The sequence below is a fragment of the Aedes aegypti genome, chromosome 3, assembly GCF_002204515.2.
Source record: "Aedes aegypti strain LVP_AGWG chromosome 3, AaegL5.0 Primary Assembly, whole genome shotgun sequence".
NCBI classification, from domain to species: Eukaryota; Metazoa; Arthropoda; class Insecta; order Diptera; family Culicidae; genus Aedes; species Aedes aegypti.
In genome coordinates this window covers 103,203,623-103,222,258 of record NC_035109.1, presented here as the reverse complement: position 1 = coordinate 103,222,258, position 18,636 = coordinate 103,203,623, and the positions used below count along the sequence as shown (strand labels likewise).

General features: G+C 36.8%; 1 protein-coding gene across 2 annotated transcripts in view; it reads left to right on the top strand.

Annotated features, from left to right (window-relative positions):
* Positions 1 to 17,198, top strand: part of LOC5579277 (forkhead box protein I1) — a 93,876-nt gene extending 76,678 nt beyond the window's left edge. The window contains exons 2-5 of one of the 2 annotated variants that reach the window (XM_021851512.1): positions 11,557 to 12,007; positions 12,105 to 12,294; positions 16,190 to 16,762; positions 16,819 to 17,198. In XM_021851512.1, coding sequence (XP_021707204.1) covers positions 11,557 to 12,007; positions 12,105 to 12,294; positions 16,190 to 16,762; positions 16,819 to 17,049 — 1,445 coding nt within the window. In that variant the 3' untranslated portion in view covers positions 17,050 to 17,198. Of the gene's footprint in view, positions 1 to 11,556; positions 12,008 to 12,104; positions 12,295 to 16,189; positions 16,763 to 16,818 lie in introns of those variants that run through there. The other variant, XR_002501681.1, reaches the window with a different exon arrangement.
* Positions 17,199 to 18,636: the final 1,438 nt, after the last annotated feature.

Here is an 18,636-nt window from a genome sequence, read left to right as displayed (position 1 = left end):
CTACAAATGTTTTGTAAAATGGTCATTTAAATAGGAGCCTTTTTCTTGTGTTTCCATTATTTTTTAATTGAAGTATGAAAGCAAAACACCGCTAGTGCATTACGGCTCACCATAGTAGCATATCGGAAAGAATTCGGAACTTTTGACAACCAGAGCCGTAGGTCCAAAGCGTTGATAAAGGTTGATGGTTGTAATGGCTGTAGATAGCGCAGCCCTGATTGGATGACCTATCGAACACTCTTCTCCAACCCAGTAAGGCAAAAGTAGAGCTAGCGGAATGATTTTACGGCAACAGACTCGGCAACCATTAGTGTAGCTAGGATTAGTTTTTTCTGGAGGGGGCCTAGCAAATACATGTATAACAGAAGTAATGCCGTTCGCAATAATCCCGGTTTTCACAAATTCCTTAGTTTTAACAGATTTGCGGCACATTAAATTTCAAGATTTAGTTAATCTGATGCGTTCCAGCCCGACACAATTTTTAGCTACGGGTCGTAAAAATTGTACAAAACACTGGTTTCATAAATGTTTATATAAAATGTAGAGTATTGTTTATCAAAATATTTACTGATTGAGTCCACTAAGTATGCATAATATGACTTAAACTTTCATTTAAGATATAATTTGGTTGAAATATCACGATTAAATTTTGATTAAATCGATTTTTTCAACATGCTTGCCTTCTCCATACAAAATCCTTCTTTTCTCGTATATGGCAAAATACAATACTTTCTAAACCATCAAATATTAACATTTGAGCATCGAAAGTATTACGAACTTTGTTGATAAGTATTATTATACACATAAAGCTTGAATTATGTTGCAAATTAAGCAAATAAACTGCCGTACAAGCTGACAAACTTACATGCAAGTTGGTTGAAATAGTCAAATTCAACAGCGATTATCTCTACAACTGGACGTGCCATGATATTGGCACAGCAACAGCAATGGATTCAACAACCCTTAATTAATTTAGTAGTGTTTTTTGGTGCTTGAGACAAAAACGTGTTTCGCGGTGGAATAATGTGCTTTGAAAAGGTTCCTCTGAGAATTTCTACGGGAATTTCTTGATGAATTTCTTTCTTACTTTTCGAAGCTTTCTCCGAGAACTCCTTTACCAGATTTCACTGAGTTCGTCTTGGGATTCCTACGGAAAATCATTTCCAGACATTCTAATCTCACCACAAAATTTCTCGAAGAATCTCTATCGAATTGCTTAAAAAATTCCACCACAGAATTAGAAATTATTTTAATCATTTCTCCTAGAAGTTCCTCTACGTACTTATTACATATAAATTGTTAGTTAAAAGTATCCTCCAGTTGTTCGTTTATAATTTGTTTAGGATTTTCAGGAATCAATGAAGATTTCTCTAAAAAATAGAACACAAAATTCCAGGAGTTTCACCAAAAGTGTCTTCAAGAATTAAGAAATGTTTAAAGAATTCTAACATTGCCGTCAAACGGGGCTTCTTTTAACATTATTTCCACATTCTCTAACTTTGAGGATTTGTAACTCTTAGAATTATGGATAGATGTTGATAATTTTTGCCTATATTTAAGTTGCATATGTACGTAACAAATGTGCAAAATATGAGACAAATCCATCAAGAAATAACAAAAATGCTTGAATAGCGAAAAAAGTGTGTCCTTCAAAACAAAAAAGGGGCTACTTTGGACATTTTCACAATTTGCTAATGAAATGATTTTTCCTTATAACTTTCAAACTGATTCAATAGATTGTCGTCCACTGTGATGTTATGGAACGTTTTTCATTGATAAACTTCATGTAGAAAATTGCAAAGCTAGAATCAATTACACATAGGGAAAGTGTACCAGTTATGGCCATAGTGGTTCCCTATTTGGCCATATGCAATATTTGGATAACTTTCACATTTTTAATCTTTTTGAATGTTTTAACATCAAGATATATCCTATATCATACTGCTAAAACACAAAAAAACTTTTAAAAATGTTGAGAGTTCAAGTTATTACGTATGGCGAAATAGGGAACCACTATGGCCATAACTGGTACACCTACCCTATATAACAAATTTCAACGAAACATGCCATTAACTATTCTCAGTTTGCAGTATGAAACTTAAATTTTTAACTTCCTCTTAAATGGAACTATCAGTTACGAATGCTCGATTCTCAAGTTGACATAAACGAATGACGTAACTACTAGGTACTGAAATGATAAATGAGTTAAACAAAAACTCTTTTTATTCTATTATTACTGTTATATGAACGATATGTTGAAGGATCACAATAATACTGGTAACTAATTTAATACCAGTAAGTAATTTTCATTAAAAACGCAATCTATGAAGTAAAGTTTAGCAAGATCGTAAAGAAGTAAGTTTGCTTTTGTAATATGCTTTTAGATTCTTAGCAGTTTAGAGCTGGCTTAAGAGTAGTTTAGTTTAAGCATTTGAAGGATGCAACTGTTCTGTACTAAGGACTGTTCATTTTATAAAGTGGACACCTTGTGCATGCTGTATCTTTCTTATTAATCAATGAAATTTCAATCGGTTTTTTGCACATCGTTCGACTAGTATTGTACAATGTTGTGATAATAAAAATTCTCCAAAATAATTAAATTTCACACGAATATGGAACAACGATTAGATCGGTCGATTTTTTGAGGTTATCAAAATCAATGATTGTAAGAAATTGGCTGGAAAATTCGATAATTTTTATTTTCTATTTTCAAAAAAGGCTTTTCTTCGAAAGCATCATCAATCAGAAGCCTGATGGAAAAAATCAAGTTATTTTTGGAGCAACAATTTTACAGATATAATAAAATCAATTTTCCCGTATATTTTTAAAGAAATTTTTTTTTAATTTGATGGGAATTGATATGAGTATAATTTTTTGTGTAAAAGTACGTCCTGACGGAAGTCCTAATATAGTATTAATATGAAAAATAACTTACGTCTTCATAGAATTACTTAGTAAGTCCCCACGTCACATTCAAAGCACAACAGAAACACAATTGTTTTATTCTTAGAAGACCTATCAAAGTACATTGACAATCATCAATATTGGCAACACTGCTGTAATAAAATCGATTTTATTTTCCACATATTATTTTCATAATATGTTATTCTGAGATTACCAATTGAAAAATTCGGAGAAAACTGTTTACAATTTGCTGTAGATCGATAAATATGCGTACATGATTTTAAAAGTATGAGACTTTTTAGTAAAACTACCATAAAAAGTAAAATTTATACTTAAGACTGTAGTTTAATCTCACGATTTAGCTTTCGTTTATACTAATATAGTTTCTTTAGTAATCCAAACTAGTTTTGAACACGCTTTTTACTTTTCTCTTTTGCTGGGAGTGAAAGGATGGTGTATCAGCAAATTTGGCCATAAATGGGTAAATCACTAAAGTTACCTAATGTCAGAGAATGGTGGAATATAATTGATATTTTTAAAGCTTTACCTTTAGTAGAATAGTAAAGGATACAAACATACAATTTGTTCATAAAAATAAGGATTTTTGTTTTGCGAAAAATAATGCTAAACATTGACGAACAGCTTTTTTTAAGAGTTTTTGGAAAAACTATTTAGCTCTTCAACCAAAAGCATTTTCAAAGATTTTATATTTTCATAGCATTTTAGGTAAATAGGTCAACAATACACAGAAAACCGATTACGATTTTGTCAATAAATAAAAAAGATATAGCTTAAACAAAGTGTCCACTTTATAAAATGAACAGTCCTTACAAATTCATGTAAAATATGACGAAAACTAGTTTTTTAGAGATTGTGTTGTGAATTAAACAATGGTACGTATTGAAATATGTGTGTTTTATGTCGATTCACTTTTACAAACATTGATTTTATTTTTTATGTTGTAAAATAACAAAACATTATAATAAAATAAAAGTCACAAAAATAAGACCTTTGATCAATTATATTAATAAAACAACAATTTTAAGCAAACCAAATCACAAGATTTTCATGAAACATGACGATTCGATAGTTTTGTGATGCTCCCAATAAGTTTCCACGACATGGGTAAAATTCAAACAATGTTTGTATAGCCAATGTTTTATATCTTATGAATATTTATTCGGGCTTTTTTGAAATGTTTTCTTGTTTATTCTGTTATTGTTGATGTTGTTCCAAGAAAAAATCATGCCTAGTGGTAGAGCATATATTAGTTAGTAGAAGTGCTGAAGACACAAAATTGCTCAGATTAATATTTACGCTGCTAATAAATACAAAAGGTGAGTGTCCAAAGTAGCCCCTGGAATCAAAAGTAGCCCCGTCCGACGGTACTAAAAAGTTCATAGAAGAATACGTTAAACTGTTTTTTTTCAAAAATTTTTGTTTGCGAAAATACTCAAAGATTTTCCGTGTAATTTGTTTGTCTAAGAATATAACAGAGATTGATCTATGTATTTTCTAGAGATATTTTTCTTTACATCGCACTAACAATTCCTTTGGAAATTTTTCATCAGACTTACGAAGATTTTGCAATTCATGGAAAAAATCTCTAGAAGTTCCATCAATTAGGTAGTCTTTTATGTTCTAGAAATAACTCATTTTTTCCGAATGGTAATCTCAGAATTCTCCCATTAATAACATTTAAAAATTTATCCACTCTCCATTTTTGGTTTAAAAACTACTCCAGGAATATCTGAACATTTTTTGGAGATTGCTTTACAATTTTCTCTACAAATTACTCCATATCAGATTTCCAGAGAAACACATACAAAAACAAGATCTGAAGGAACTTTGTTGGTAATTTTTCGGATAATTGCAGCTTAAAAATAATTCGAAAAAAAAATTACAAATGCCTGGCGAAATGTCAAGAATTAAATCGTAGGGTTTCTAAAACTTGTTGACAATGTATCACAGATAAGCTTGGACGGTTCTTGTAGGATGTACTACAAAAATTATTGTTCTTTTTTCCTCGTCTTTTATAATAATAAAATAAATAAATAAAATGATTGATGTTAAAACGAATGGAACTTTTACTGAAAGTATTTGTAACTAGAATCTTAGATAATATTCTGTATCAACTTCGGAAGTTTCATGATACACTATGGTGATGTAGAAACCATTTTTTCTACCTTAAGAAACTCCAAACAAACTTTTTTGAAAGTTCTTTTATCTACTATTTTGTAGTACTGTAGAAGTTATGCGCGAATATATAACCGATATTTTTTAAGGATACATATAGTTAGGAGAATACAAATAGTTGGTAAAATTATTTCTAAAGAAGTGTTTTAAGAAAGATCATTACAAATTTCTTTATAAATAACTTAATAAATCCTTTCCCTCTTTCCAGTTATTTTGCTACATGTGTATCTACAGTTTCTTTTACTGCTATGCTAATTTCGGAAGCAAAAGTTTTCCTGGGATTTTTCAACAATTTACCTCTGAAGATTCAAAGGCAAGAGACATTTCAAAACACATTGGCACGGTAAATGGTTAGCCATGGCGTACCATTGGTACCTCGCATACCTGCAGGAATAAAATAAACTCCTTTGTGTGGTCCTTAGCCTCTTGCCCAGCAACTCCTTTCCCTACCTCCTCGTGGTACTGGCCGGAGTACGAGTAACCTTGGGAAAGATCGGGTAACCAATCCTGGTGGGAACTTTGATCATATGCTGACAGGGAAGGGGGGGGGGGGTTTGCTTTTGCTTCTGCAAACCTGGAGCGTCTGTACTCCATATTAGGAGCGGCTGATCACTGCGCACTATAAACTGCGCACTATGGTCCTCCGAACATTTAGGGTAAATGATCCTTCGGAAATCTAGGGGGTTGGTGTCAGGCCCTGCAAGCCAACCGTAAAAACACATCAGCACAGGAACGTCAACAAGAGATTACGGACCGGAACAATTGGCAAAGACCATAGCGACGGAAACGGACTAGCGATTGGAAACTCGGTACGTGGACAGCAAATCTCTCAACTTCATCGGAAGTACTCACATACTCTCCGATGTACTAAAGACCCGCGGTTTCAGCATCGTAGCGCTGCAGGAGGTGTGCTGGACAGGTTCGATGGTGCGAACATTTAAAGGTAATCATACCATCTACCAGAGCAGCGGTGACACACGTGAGCTTGGAACAGCTTTTATAGTGATGGGTTATATACAAACTTCAGCATCATCAACGTGCATATCCCACACTCCGGAAGCACTGATGACGAAAAGGACGCATTTTACGCGCAGCTCGAACGCAAGTACGACCGTTGCCCAAGCCACGACGTCAAGATCATCATAGGAGATTTGAACGCTCAGGTTGGCCATTAGGAGGAGTTCAGACCGACGATTGGAAAGTTCAGCGCCCACTATCTGACAAACGAGAACGGCCTACGACTGATAGATTTTGTGGCCTCCAAGAATATGGACATTCGTAGCACCTACTTCCAGCACAGCCTCCCGTATCGGTACACCTGGAGATCACCTCAGCAGATAGAAACGCAAATCGACCACAGGATCAACGATGGACGGTACCGACGCTCGCCTCGGTACTATCTAGCGCGACTGAAACAACCGGATGTCGCCAATGCGTACGCGCAGCATCTTGAGGCAGCGTTGCCGGATGAGGGCGAGCTTGATAGTGCCCCTCTAGAGGACTGCTGGAGGACAGTCAAAGCAGCCATTAACGACGCTGTCGAAAGCATTGTCGGATATGTGGAACGTAGCTCAAGATATGAGTGGTTCGACGAGGAGTGCCAGGAGGTTTTAGAGGAGAAGAATGCAGCGCGGGCAGCATGATACGCGGCAAAACGTACAAACCCGCCTATTCCGGGACAAAAAGCGCCACCTGGAAGAGGTGGAATGCCAAGAGATGGACTTGCTGTACCGTTCTCAAGAAACGCGGAAGTTCTATCAGAAGCTCAACACATCCCGCAAAGGCTTCGTGCCGCGAGCTGAAATGTGCCGGGATAAGTATGAGAGCATCTTGACGGGCGGACGCGAGGTGATCGAAAGGTGGAAGCAGTACTACGATGAACACCTGAATGGTGCAAAAACACAGGCCCAGAAGGTCAGGACAACGAAGGTAACGGCTACGTCAGTACAGCGGACAGTGGAAACCAACCAGCTCCCACGATGAGGGAAGTTAAGGATGTCATTCAACAGCTCAAGAACAACAAGGCCGCTGGCAAGGATGGTATCGGAGCCGAACTCATCAAGATGGGCCCGCACAGGTTGGCCGTTTGTGTGTATCGGCTGATAGTCAGAATCTGAGAAGCGGCACAGCTACCGCAGGAGAGTGAAAGCAAGGGATTATATGTCCTGTCTACAAAAAGGGCGACAAACTGGAGTGCGAAAATTATAGTGCAATCACTATCCTAAACGGCGCCTACAAAGTGCTATCCCAGATTCTCTTCCGTCGTCTATCGCCTATAGCAAACGAGTTCGTTTCTTTTCCGTGCGGCAAATCCACCAGAAATGCCGTGAGTACCAGGTCCCTACGCATCATTTGTCCATAGATTTCAAGGCGGCCTACGACAGTATTGACCGTGTAGAGCTATGGAAGATCATAGACGAGATCAGCTTTCCCGGGAAGCTCACAAGATTGATTAGAGCAACGATGGACGGTGTGCAAAACTGCGTAAAGATCTCGGGCGAACACTCCAGTTCGTTCGAGTCTCGGCGGGGACTACGACAAGGCGACGGACTTTCGTGCCTGTTGTTCAATATTGCGCTTCAAGGTGTCATGTGGAAAGCGAGCCGGACTTAACAGTCGAGGCACGATTTTCACGAGATCCGGACAATTTGTTTGCTTCGCGGACGACATGGATATTATTGGGAGAAAATTTGAAACGGTGGCAGATTTGTTCACCCATCTTAAACGCGAAGCAACAAGAGTGGTGAATGTGTCAAAAACAAAGTACATGCTTGTTGGCGGAACTGCGCGCGTTAGGGCCCGCCTAGGAAGCAGTGCACTATGGTCCAGGAATCAGTTTTACACGGAAAGATGCATTCTGAGCTTTAGAATGAAACATTAGACAAAAACGGTCTTCTACAAAGTTGTTTGTATTAGTTAAGCCCTTGTTTGGTTTTATTGAAAATTAGGGTGGACCATATTTTCATAGAAATTGTGTAACTAACTTTCTTATTTGTAGAAATTATATTATACATGCTTCAGCAAAGTTGTAGACCATTCAATTTTAAGCAACTTTGCCAAAAAAGTTTTTTTGTATCTCTTAAATTGACCGATTTAGAGCTTTTTTCCTACGGTGACATAGGGTGGTCCGAACAAAACTGGTTTTCTGGCTCTAGAGTTTTCAATTCAAATTTCTCATCAAAGTAGTCTATGAAACACTTTTAGAGCTTTAAAATATGCGTAATTTGGTGAGTGAAGAAACTCGCTATCTCCTTCCGTTTAGGAGTTATTGTTGTTTTTCTTCCAAAAACATGCCAATTTTGATTGTAAATATCTCTGATTGGGGCAAACATAAAAAAAAATCTTTTAACGGCATTCAAAAGACAAAGTAAAATTGTATATTATATCAAAAAATTACAGATGTGTTATTTTTGTAACTCTAATAAAACGTCTTGAAAGTCAAACATATTTTATCACAAAAACTTCAATAACTTTTGAACTAAAATAGATATCATCAATATTTTTGCATGAAAATTTGCGTTTTGTTAAGTTCTAAAAGCCGCCCATAGACGACTCTGACGAGAAAATAATATTAAAAAAACTAGAGTTAAAAAACTTATTTTTGTTGGACCACCCTGCGATGATTAGGAAAAAATGCTCTAGATTGGTCAAATTTTGAGCTACAGAAAAACTTTTTTCGGCAAAGTTGATCAAAATTTCAAGTTCTACCGCTTTGCCTAAGAGCATATACCAGTATTTTTGCAAAAAAAAGAGGAATATAGGATATGTGTGATATTGTGGACCACCCTAGTTTCAAATGACACAGTATGAAAGCTTACATTTTTAGAAACAATTTTGCAGAAGATCATTTTTATCTAAAATTTCATTTTCATGCTCAAAATGTAAAATAATAAAGAAATATATAACATGAAAATCTTCAAAATAGTTTTAGAGCCCTATCTTTCTTATTTCAGATTTCTCGTCAAAGCAGTCTATGAACGACTTTAAGAACTTAACAAAACGCAAATTTTCATGCAAAAATATTGATGATATCTATTTTAGTTCAAAAGTTATTAAAGTTTTTCTGCTTAAAAACCTTTGTTTTTCAAGGCATTTTATTAGAGTTACAAAAATAACACATCTGTAATTTTTTGATATAATATACAATTTTATTTTGTCTTTTGAATGCCGTCAAAAGATATTTTTTATGTTTGCCCCAATCAGAGATATTCACAATCAAAGTAGGCATGTTTTTGAGAGAAAAACAACAATAACTCCTAAACGAAAGGAGATAGCGAGTTTCTTCACTCACCAAATTACGCATATTTTAAAGCTCTAAAAGTGTTTCATAGACTACTTTGATGAGAAATTTGAATTGAAAACTCTAGAGCCAGAAAACCAGTTTTGTTCGGACCACCCTATGTCACTGCAGGAAAAAAGCTCTAAATCGGTCAATTTAAAAGATACAAAAAAACTTTTTTTGGCAAAGTTGCTTGAAATTGAATGGTCTATAACTTTGCTGAAGCATGTATAATATAATTTCTACAAATAAGAAAGTTAGTTACACAATTTCTATGAAAATGTGGTCCACCCTAATTTTCAATAAAACCAAACAAAGGGCTTAACTAATACAAACAACTTTGTAGAAGACCGTTTTTGTCTAATGTTTCATTCTAAAGCTCAAAATGCATCTTTCCGCGTAAAACTGATTCCTGGACCACTGTGCAGTGTTACGATAGATGGGGATATCTTCGAGGTGGTGGACGAGTGCGTCTACCTCGGATCCTTGTTGACGGCTGACAACAATGTTAGTCGGAAAGTACGAAGGAGCATCATCAGTGGAAGTCGTGCCTACTATGGCCTCCAGAAGAAACTGCGATCAAGAAAGATTCATCACCGCACCAAATGCACGATGTACAAAACGCTCATCAGACCGGTAGTTCTCTATGAACATGAGACGTGGACTATGCTGGAGGAGGAATTGCAAGCTCTTGGGGTTTTCGAACGCCGAGTGCTAAGGACGATCTTCGGCGGCTTGCAGGAGAACGGCGTGTGGCGGCGAAGGATGAACCACGAGCTCGCTCAACTTTACGACGAACCCAGTATCCTGAAGGTGGCCAAAGCTGGAAGGGTACGCTGGGCAGGGCATGTTGCAAGAATGCCGGACAACAACTCTGTAAAGATGGTGTTCACTTCGAATCCGGTCGGAACAAGAAGGCGTGAAGCGCATGCGAGCTAGGTGGATTGACCAGGTGCACCAGGACCTGGAGAGCGCGGGTCACAGTCGAGGATGGAGAGAAGCGGCCATGAACCGAGTGAATTGGAGAAATATTGTTGGCGAGGTTTTTTTTTCAAGCTAATTGATGTAAAACCAAATAAATAAATAAATAGGACAATTCAAAAACAATTGTCTTCCCACTTCTTGAATGATCCAGGGATTTGAAGCAAAATTTGTTGATAAAAAAAACATGGAAGAATTTTTAACCCAATTTTTTTATTTATTTTGGAAACAATTATTGAGGACTTTTGATGAACTTGGTAGAATAATATGTAATGAAATTTGTCTGAAAACTATTGAAAGAAATTCACTAAGGAATTTCTAGTAGAACTATCAGCGAAATATCTCAGTATTATACTTGACAGTGAACTTTTGAAAGATTAAGTATTTTTTAGATAAATTCGGGAACATATTTTGGAATCAATTTGTTGATGAAAATTAGACATAGAAAGAATTGATATACACCAGGAGGAATTCGCTTTAAAAGTATGAACAAGTCCTACAATATGTTTTTTTAAATGACAATCAATATTTTCATTTTTATGCATTCCAACTTTCTTTGAAAATAGAAAGTCTTTATTGGCTCCAAAAAAGAATAAATTAAATTTTTATAACATATCGAGTTATGGTTAGAAATTTACACAACAAGTGGCATCGATAAGAACATCGAGTTATGGAATTATCGACTTATGGAGAGCATGATGTATGGAAATTTCAAGGGTCTGGAAAATCCATCGAGTTATAAAATAAATCAAGTTGTAGAACATCAAGTTGTGACAGTTTGGTGCATAGAAATGACAGTTCAGTGCAAAAAATTAGAAAATCAAAGATATAGCCGTGATTCAAGTATTTTTTGTGACGAAAAAATTATGCTGCCGGTGGAGGGATTAATTTTATAAGTTAAAACCTAAAACCATTTGGACATGGTGATATTTTGTCGTGTACATCCTAGTCAGAAAACCAATATTTGATTTGCAATGTTTGCCGAAGACCCAAATTATGGCAAACGTTTTGCAAACATTGGATCAATTCAATCATGTCGCAAAAAAAGATACCGGAAGGAAATTGTTAGTACAAATAACCCGAACAAGTAAACCAACAATGTAACGCAAACAGTAGACAAAATGCCAGTAAAGCCCAATAATTAACCATAATTGTTTAAAATGTAAACAATGCATCTTTTCTTTCCCGATTCTCAGCCTACAATTACGTCTTAAATGGTCACAATTCCATTCCACTGACCCCTGCCACGACTGCACTGGCCGAAGGCACCATCGATCTGAACGGCGCAGTTTCTATCAATGTGGAAACTGTGCCACCGGAAGCCCCACCTCCACCTGCTGGTCCTATTCAGTGTTTCACCGAGCCGCCCGTTACAAATCAGCAACACCACTACGAAGAAGCTAGCAGCTCGAGCAGCAGTGCCGATGTTTGTAACGAATCGCTCATTGCCAACACCAGCCTGCAGGAAGACTGTGAATCCCTCGAAGAAGAGCCGATGGAAGCTGAAGAGGAGGACTCCGAACCAGAGTTGACTAACCTCTCGTGGTTGACCGAACTGAAAAACATTACCAATCTCACACCGTCGGATATTCCCCAGACGGATCTACCGACAGCACGCTTCAATAAATTCATCGCCCAGGTGCGAAGGTAGGTTTTATTGGGTTTAGTTGTTCTCGATTTGTGGTTGGTTTAAATTGCATTCTGACACGCAACGTCACTCTCTCTTCTGGTGTTTCATTTTCAGGAGTCGTGAATCGTACGACAAACGCAAAGAGCAGTACACTTCGGTGGCGAATGCTACCGAAAAACCTCCCTTCAATTATGCGCAAATCATAGCGATGGCCATGCTGGATGAAGGACGGATGACCTTGAAACAGATCTGCAAGTGGATACAGGAAAAGTTTGCATACTACAAGGTGCACAAGAACTGGAATGTAAGTACTTGATTGATACTTGAGACACCTCAAATTGCTACGTCGAAGAGATTTTTCTTGTTCACTAGGTTTGATTCTGAGCCAATCACTTTCATTCGCCCTGAACTTAATTATTAAGTGCTCTTAAATCATCTTTAGATCTCAATAGAATATTCACGGTGCTCCCCTGACCGTTATTATCAGAAAAAAATCTCCATCAAATCTGTACTCACCAGTCGTTTTCTATAGCTATGCCGCATGTCTGGGCAAAATTTAAAAAAAATCGTAGGGCCCGTTTTGAAGTTCCGCCCTTTCGATTGTATAGGTCTATAAATTCAATGGAAATCTGAGATATTTTAACGGATTTTTATTGATCGTGATTATCAGAAGAAATATACCATTAATTTGCTGTTTTTAGTTATTTGTAACTTCTAGGTGGAGTTTTGAATGAGAAGATCAACAAAATATGGAGTTACGCCCTTTTGGAGGTGTAACCATTAAAGACACTAGTTTTAAATATATTATATAGGCATTTTTATAACGTCAGGCACGTTCAAATGTTTTCAATGACACATAGCTCTTACATGCTGCAAAAGTCCCAAACAATTAACTGATTTTTCATAGGCTCAAGTGCTATCATCGTGTAACCAAATTAGTTTTCATACAACAATATTCTGGATAGTTCGGTGAAGCAATGAATTCACGATTCAGATTATTTAACATGCATTTTATGTTGTTTATCGAAGCGTAAGTTGACGTCAGAGAATACTTTAGGACTTCAGTTTTAGATTATGGGTGGCAGGGTATGGAATCAGTGCTGGGAATGGTAATAGTAGTAGGCTTGAATTTCGCGAAAATTACGTGGCTCTTCCCAGTACAGTAGTTCAAAAAAGTGAACCTCATCAAGTAGCCTATGTTAGGTGCATGAATCTTCTAAATCGTTAGTGTCATTGAAGGCTCTAAATGCGGGAAATAGAACATTTTTCTACAGTAATTTTGGGTTGCCCTTAGCAACGGGTGTTTTGAGATTTTCAAGGCTCTTTGCCTACTGCAGCGATAGGCGTGAGTTTCATTGGCTTCGCTGACTGCGATTGGCTTTGTTTGGCTACTGTAGAATGAATTTCAGATTTTTTCCCCACCCTGTATGGAATATAGTGAAATTAACGAAGTAGAAAGCAGCGATATAAAATGGAAAAAAATAATGCAAAATATAGTACATCCGTTATCATTTTGTTAAATAGAATTTGAAATCATAGCACTTACAGAGCCTAATTTTATTTTTTTTTTGTCACCGTCGTTGGGGTGAGAATGGGTCATAAATGGATATATAGGGTAAGTGTACCAGTTATGGACATAATGCCCAGTAAACACAAACTCGTATACGATAGCGCATAAAAGTACAAAAGTGGAGGCGATATACGTACATTTTGCATGCAGCCCTATGACGCATGTACGAATATCGCCTCCATTTTTGTACTCTTATGCGCTATCGTATACGAGTTTGTGTTTACTGGGTGGTTCCATATTTCGCCATACCTGGTTATTTTATAGTTTTCAAATTTTTGATTATTTTATGTGTTTTAATAGTAAGATATCAATTGTGTCTTCACGTCAAACTACACAAAAAAATTTCAAATATGAATATTTTCGAAATTTCACAAATGGTCAAATAAGTAATCACTATGACCATAACTGGTACACTTTCCCTACGAATTATTTATTGATAAACTATCACAATTTAACTCCAAAAAACTTCAACAATTATCTAAAAAATTAATGAAAAATATTTATCCACTACAGCATTTCGAAACCATTCACAGCTGAGAAATCTTGATTACGATCATACCAAAAAATATAAATAGTTATGTAAATGATATGTAAAAACAGCATTTATCGTCAAGTTTACTTAATATCTCTTGTTGTTTTTCGTTGAATTGTTTTTAAAGTCTTATCTTCATTAAAATATAGTCTATTCAGTTTTCCCAAAAGTGCACTGAAAACGTGATTATTTTACATCTTCAGAAATAATTTATTTTCGGTGCGACATTTCGCTAATAATCAGGCAGTTTGCCAAGTTGTTGACGTCATAATCCCGGTATCCATCAACCCCTTGTACTTCCGTGAGATGTTTCTATGAGATGGTATACTAACAATAATTTGAATTTGAAAAAAAGATTATTGTGCGATGTTGCTCCACACGAAAAACTGTTGCTGGTTTGGGAAGCCATCCAAATTTTTTGCATTGTTATTCAATGCACGGAATCCACAAGTAGATTGTTTGATGTTTCAGCAGAATGGGTTGTTTGATTCATACAATACGTTCACTATTGCATTTATCCAGGAATCTTACATGTTTTTTGATGAAAGACCGGCCACATGTAAAATTATAGATTTGTGAAATATCTAAATGTTGTAATGTATGTCACAAAGGATCACAAAAGCACAGACGTAACAGCTAGAAAAATTATTTGAATAAAGCATAGTCACGTGGGCATATACACCCTTGCTAAAAATACTTCATTTGGCCAACCACGAACTAGGTGGCGGTAGTTAGCAAACGTCAAACTCGAACAAAAGCGATGTGAGCGCCATGAGTAGCCCGTCAGCCAACTAACATATATTAGAATTGGACACGATTCGGCTGTGCGATGAAAATAATAGAAGTGTAACGTCTGTTTGTCTGTGACTAAAGTATTGACAGTGTTCTTGAGTGCCATAGTTTGGCCAATACTGCATTACTCAGTAATTGAGGTTAAATTTCTGGGGCAGTACAAAGTTAGCCAGAATAGCCGGAGGCAGCTTGTTGGGTTATAACAATATTTTATGACTATTGATAACAATACAAAATTGGCTCCGTAATGCCTTGATCGCTTGAGCCTATGGAAAATCGATCAATTGTGAAATGACGGCATGTAATTGCAATGTGTCATTGAAAACATTTGAACATGCTTACCGGTATTGAAATGCCTAATTCATCTGTTCAAAATTAGTGATTTTAATAGTTACACTTAAAAAAGGGCGTAACTCAAAATTTCGACAATATTCTCATTCAAAACTCCGCCCAGAGGTTACAATTGACAAAAAACACCTGCTTCGAACTAAATTTTGATGGTTTAGTACTTCTGATAACCACGATCAATAAAAACCCGTTCAAATATCTTAGATTTTCTTTGAATTTGTAGACTTATACAATCAAAAGGGCGTAACTTCGAAACGGGCCCTACGATTTTTTTTAAATTTTGCCCAGGCATGCAGCGTAGCTATAGAAAACAACTGGTGAGCACAGATTTGATGGAGATTTTTTTCTGATAATAACGGTCAGGGGAGCACCGTGATATTATTTTCACTTGTCATTCTTCCGGCATTCGTACAACGTGACCAGCCCAACGCAACCTGTCGTGTTTGATAAGCTTGACAATATCGACTTCTTGATATACACCCAAACCTCTTTGACGAAAGGGTGCGGGTATAAAAAATATGGTAATTGAATTAATTTTGAAAACTAAATTTGCATTCAACTCCTGTTCAAAGTTATGCAAGAACTTTTTTGAGTACAGGCATACAGATCTACAAGCGTAACCAATGACCATTCGGAGAATAAGGAACAAGGTTGATACCTATACGGGCTGATATGATTTCAGACTACCAAAATTTTAGTTCAACTAATTAAGGTTACCCAACAACTACCTGAAATATAGGCTGTCCGATCTACAAGCGTAATGAATGAACTTTCAGAATCTGGCAAACTAGGGTAATATCCATACGGGCTCATATAGTTAGGCTGTACCATGTTTTGAATTCAACTTCAAAGAATTTGTATGTTCAAGAAAACATATCTTAGGTCATCTTGAAGGATCACCTTTAAGATTTTTCATTATGGAATATTAAACCATTAAAAAATTAACTATCTCCACAGAACTCCATTCGTCACAACCTATCGTTGAGTTTCTACTTTACCAAAGTGTCACGCGCCAAAGATGAAAAGGGAAAGGGAGGCTACTGGGAACTCTCGATGGATGCGTCAAAAAGCGAAAGGAAACGAATTAGGATTCGTCAACGGAATCGCGGTAGCTCAACAACATCCTCAATCCGCAGTCGTAACCGGCAGAGAAAGTCTGCCTCCAACGGTGATTCGACGATCGATTGCAGTAATGGCAAGTCAACTACTACCAGCAGCGTAGACGGAAACAACAACGATAGCCCAACGACTACCGTTTGTCATACAGAAACCAGTGCCGAACAGATGATCATGGATGATCAAATGATCCACAACGTCACCATCGACAGCGTGGACAATGTCAGCAACGCCGATTCCGGTTGCGTTGATATCGATCAGATTTCCACAATCAGCGAATCACCCGTTTTAACAGTTAACGACGATCAGTTGATCCGGTCCAGCACTTTGGTAGAGAACTGCAATATCAATTTCGATTCGATCATCAACGCGGAGAGTGGAACCAATATCTTTACCAATCTTAGTGTAGATGAGGTACATTTATCTTCTTCTCAGGAACAGTTCAATAATTAAAGATATTTTTCTCGTAGATTTTTTCAGACAACGAAATTCCCCAGCCAGCCAACGACGACATCGTGGTACCATTCTTCGGTACCAATGGACAGCAGACGGTACAAACAGGACCCAATGTGATTGTCGAAACCATTCCGTATTTTCTTCCCGATATGGGCAACTTTGACGAGCAAGACTTCGGCAACTTGATCAACATCAATGAGCAGGAAATCAGCGATGAGTTTCTCAACGAGCACGGATTTCTGTAGAGCGACGCGATCATGGAAGCAATTTTGTACAGTTTAATCAAATCCACACAATTGTAACAATAGATTGTTGGTGCCTTTCTTGGAAACAGTGTTTACTCCGTCCCGCTATAGTCGTCTAAGATTATATAAGCATTAGAGTGATGCAAATTTTGAAAAGTTGGCTCCCCTATGCTTAAACGATTTATATTATGGTAAATAGCATCCTCCCAAAGTTTGAAATGATTCGGAAGAAATTTGACTGTGCACAAGCCATTTGAAGTTTATATGGAGATTACTATGGAATACGCCAACTTTTTGTGTTCAGGCCTCTATCGCTTCGACATAATATTTTATGGAAAAGTGAACACAATCCTCTCATGTGAAATCCTTCCAGCTACAACTTTGCTGAAGACCACATTTTGATAGGATTTATGGATAAATTGCTATTCATCATCATAAACTGGGTTTGCATTTTGCATGCTTAACCAACTGCTCGGCAGGCAACAGTGGTGCTCATGGGGGAGTATAGATCAAAGTAATCCAGGCTACTATGTTCTACAGCAAAAAAGCAGTGTTGCTCTGAAAGTAATTGAATGATCATTTCAGCATTCTTTAGACTTTGTTACCACTAATAACAAATTATCCTTACGTCCCAGCAAATTGTGGTCTTCGGCAAAGTTGTAGCTGGTAAAAATTCACATAAGTAGAGTTTGTTCACATTTCCATAAATTATTATTTCGAGCAGTTAGAGGACTGAACACAAAAGGTTTGTCTTTTCCATAGTAATTTCCATAGAAACTTCGAATGGCGTGTGCACAACCAAATTTCTTCCAAATCACTTCAAATTTTGGGAGAATGATTTTCATCATAATTGACACCGTTTAAGCATAGGGGAGCAAAAACTTCAAAATTTGCATCAGTCTAATAAGCATACAACAATTATGAACGAAAATTGTCTAGTCCATTTACGGTAGTTTATTGAAGTTTGCATAAGAAAATACGAAGTAAGGTTTTCAACCGTTGTGAAGGATACGTGCCGAGTTTATCATAAGAAGAGGGAATAAGATAAGTCTGAACATCAGAACAACCTACAATTTGTCTAATCTGTTGAAAACTAGTATTGTACTGTAGGAAGTAGAATGAGATCTATCATAATCATACTCTCAACTGCGTCTGCGTAGTGTGATATCTGCGAGCACAATAAAACTATTCATTGCACAAATTTAACTTAACTGAAAACTGTTTGTATATTTATTTTACAAAGTAACTTTCCCAAATCCTTCATCTCACCACACATTTAAAATCGATGTAGAGCATGTGTAAGTTTTACGCAGTTGTCAAAAGTTCTCTTACCGTTATAACCTATAACGTAATGGTAGATCTAAACGAACAATGTAGATTAAGGGAACCCATTTTTATATAAAGACAATCAAACTGTGAAAATTTAATTTACACCACCAACAGTTGCTAGTTTGACGAAGGTTATTTGTTTGGGGATTGGTTAGCCAAACTGAGAGCTGCCAGCACTTTATACCAGTAGGTAAAGGATGCCAGTAGGCAAAGGTTATAACCAACGGGATTGTCATCGATATGATGGCAAAGTTTCGA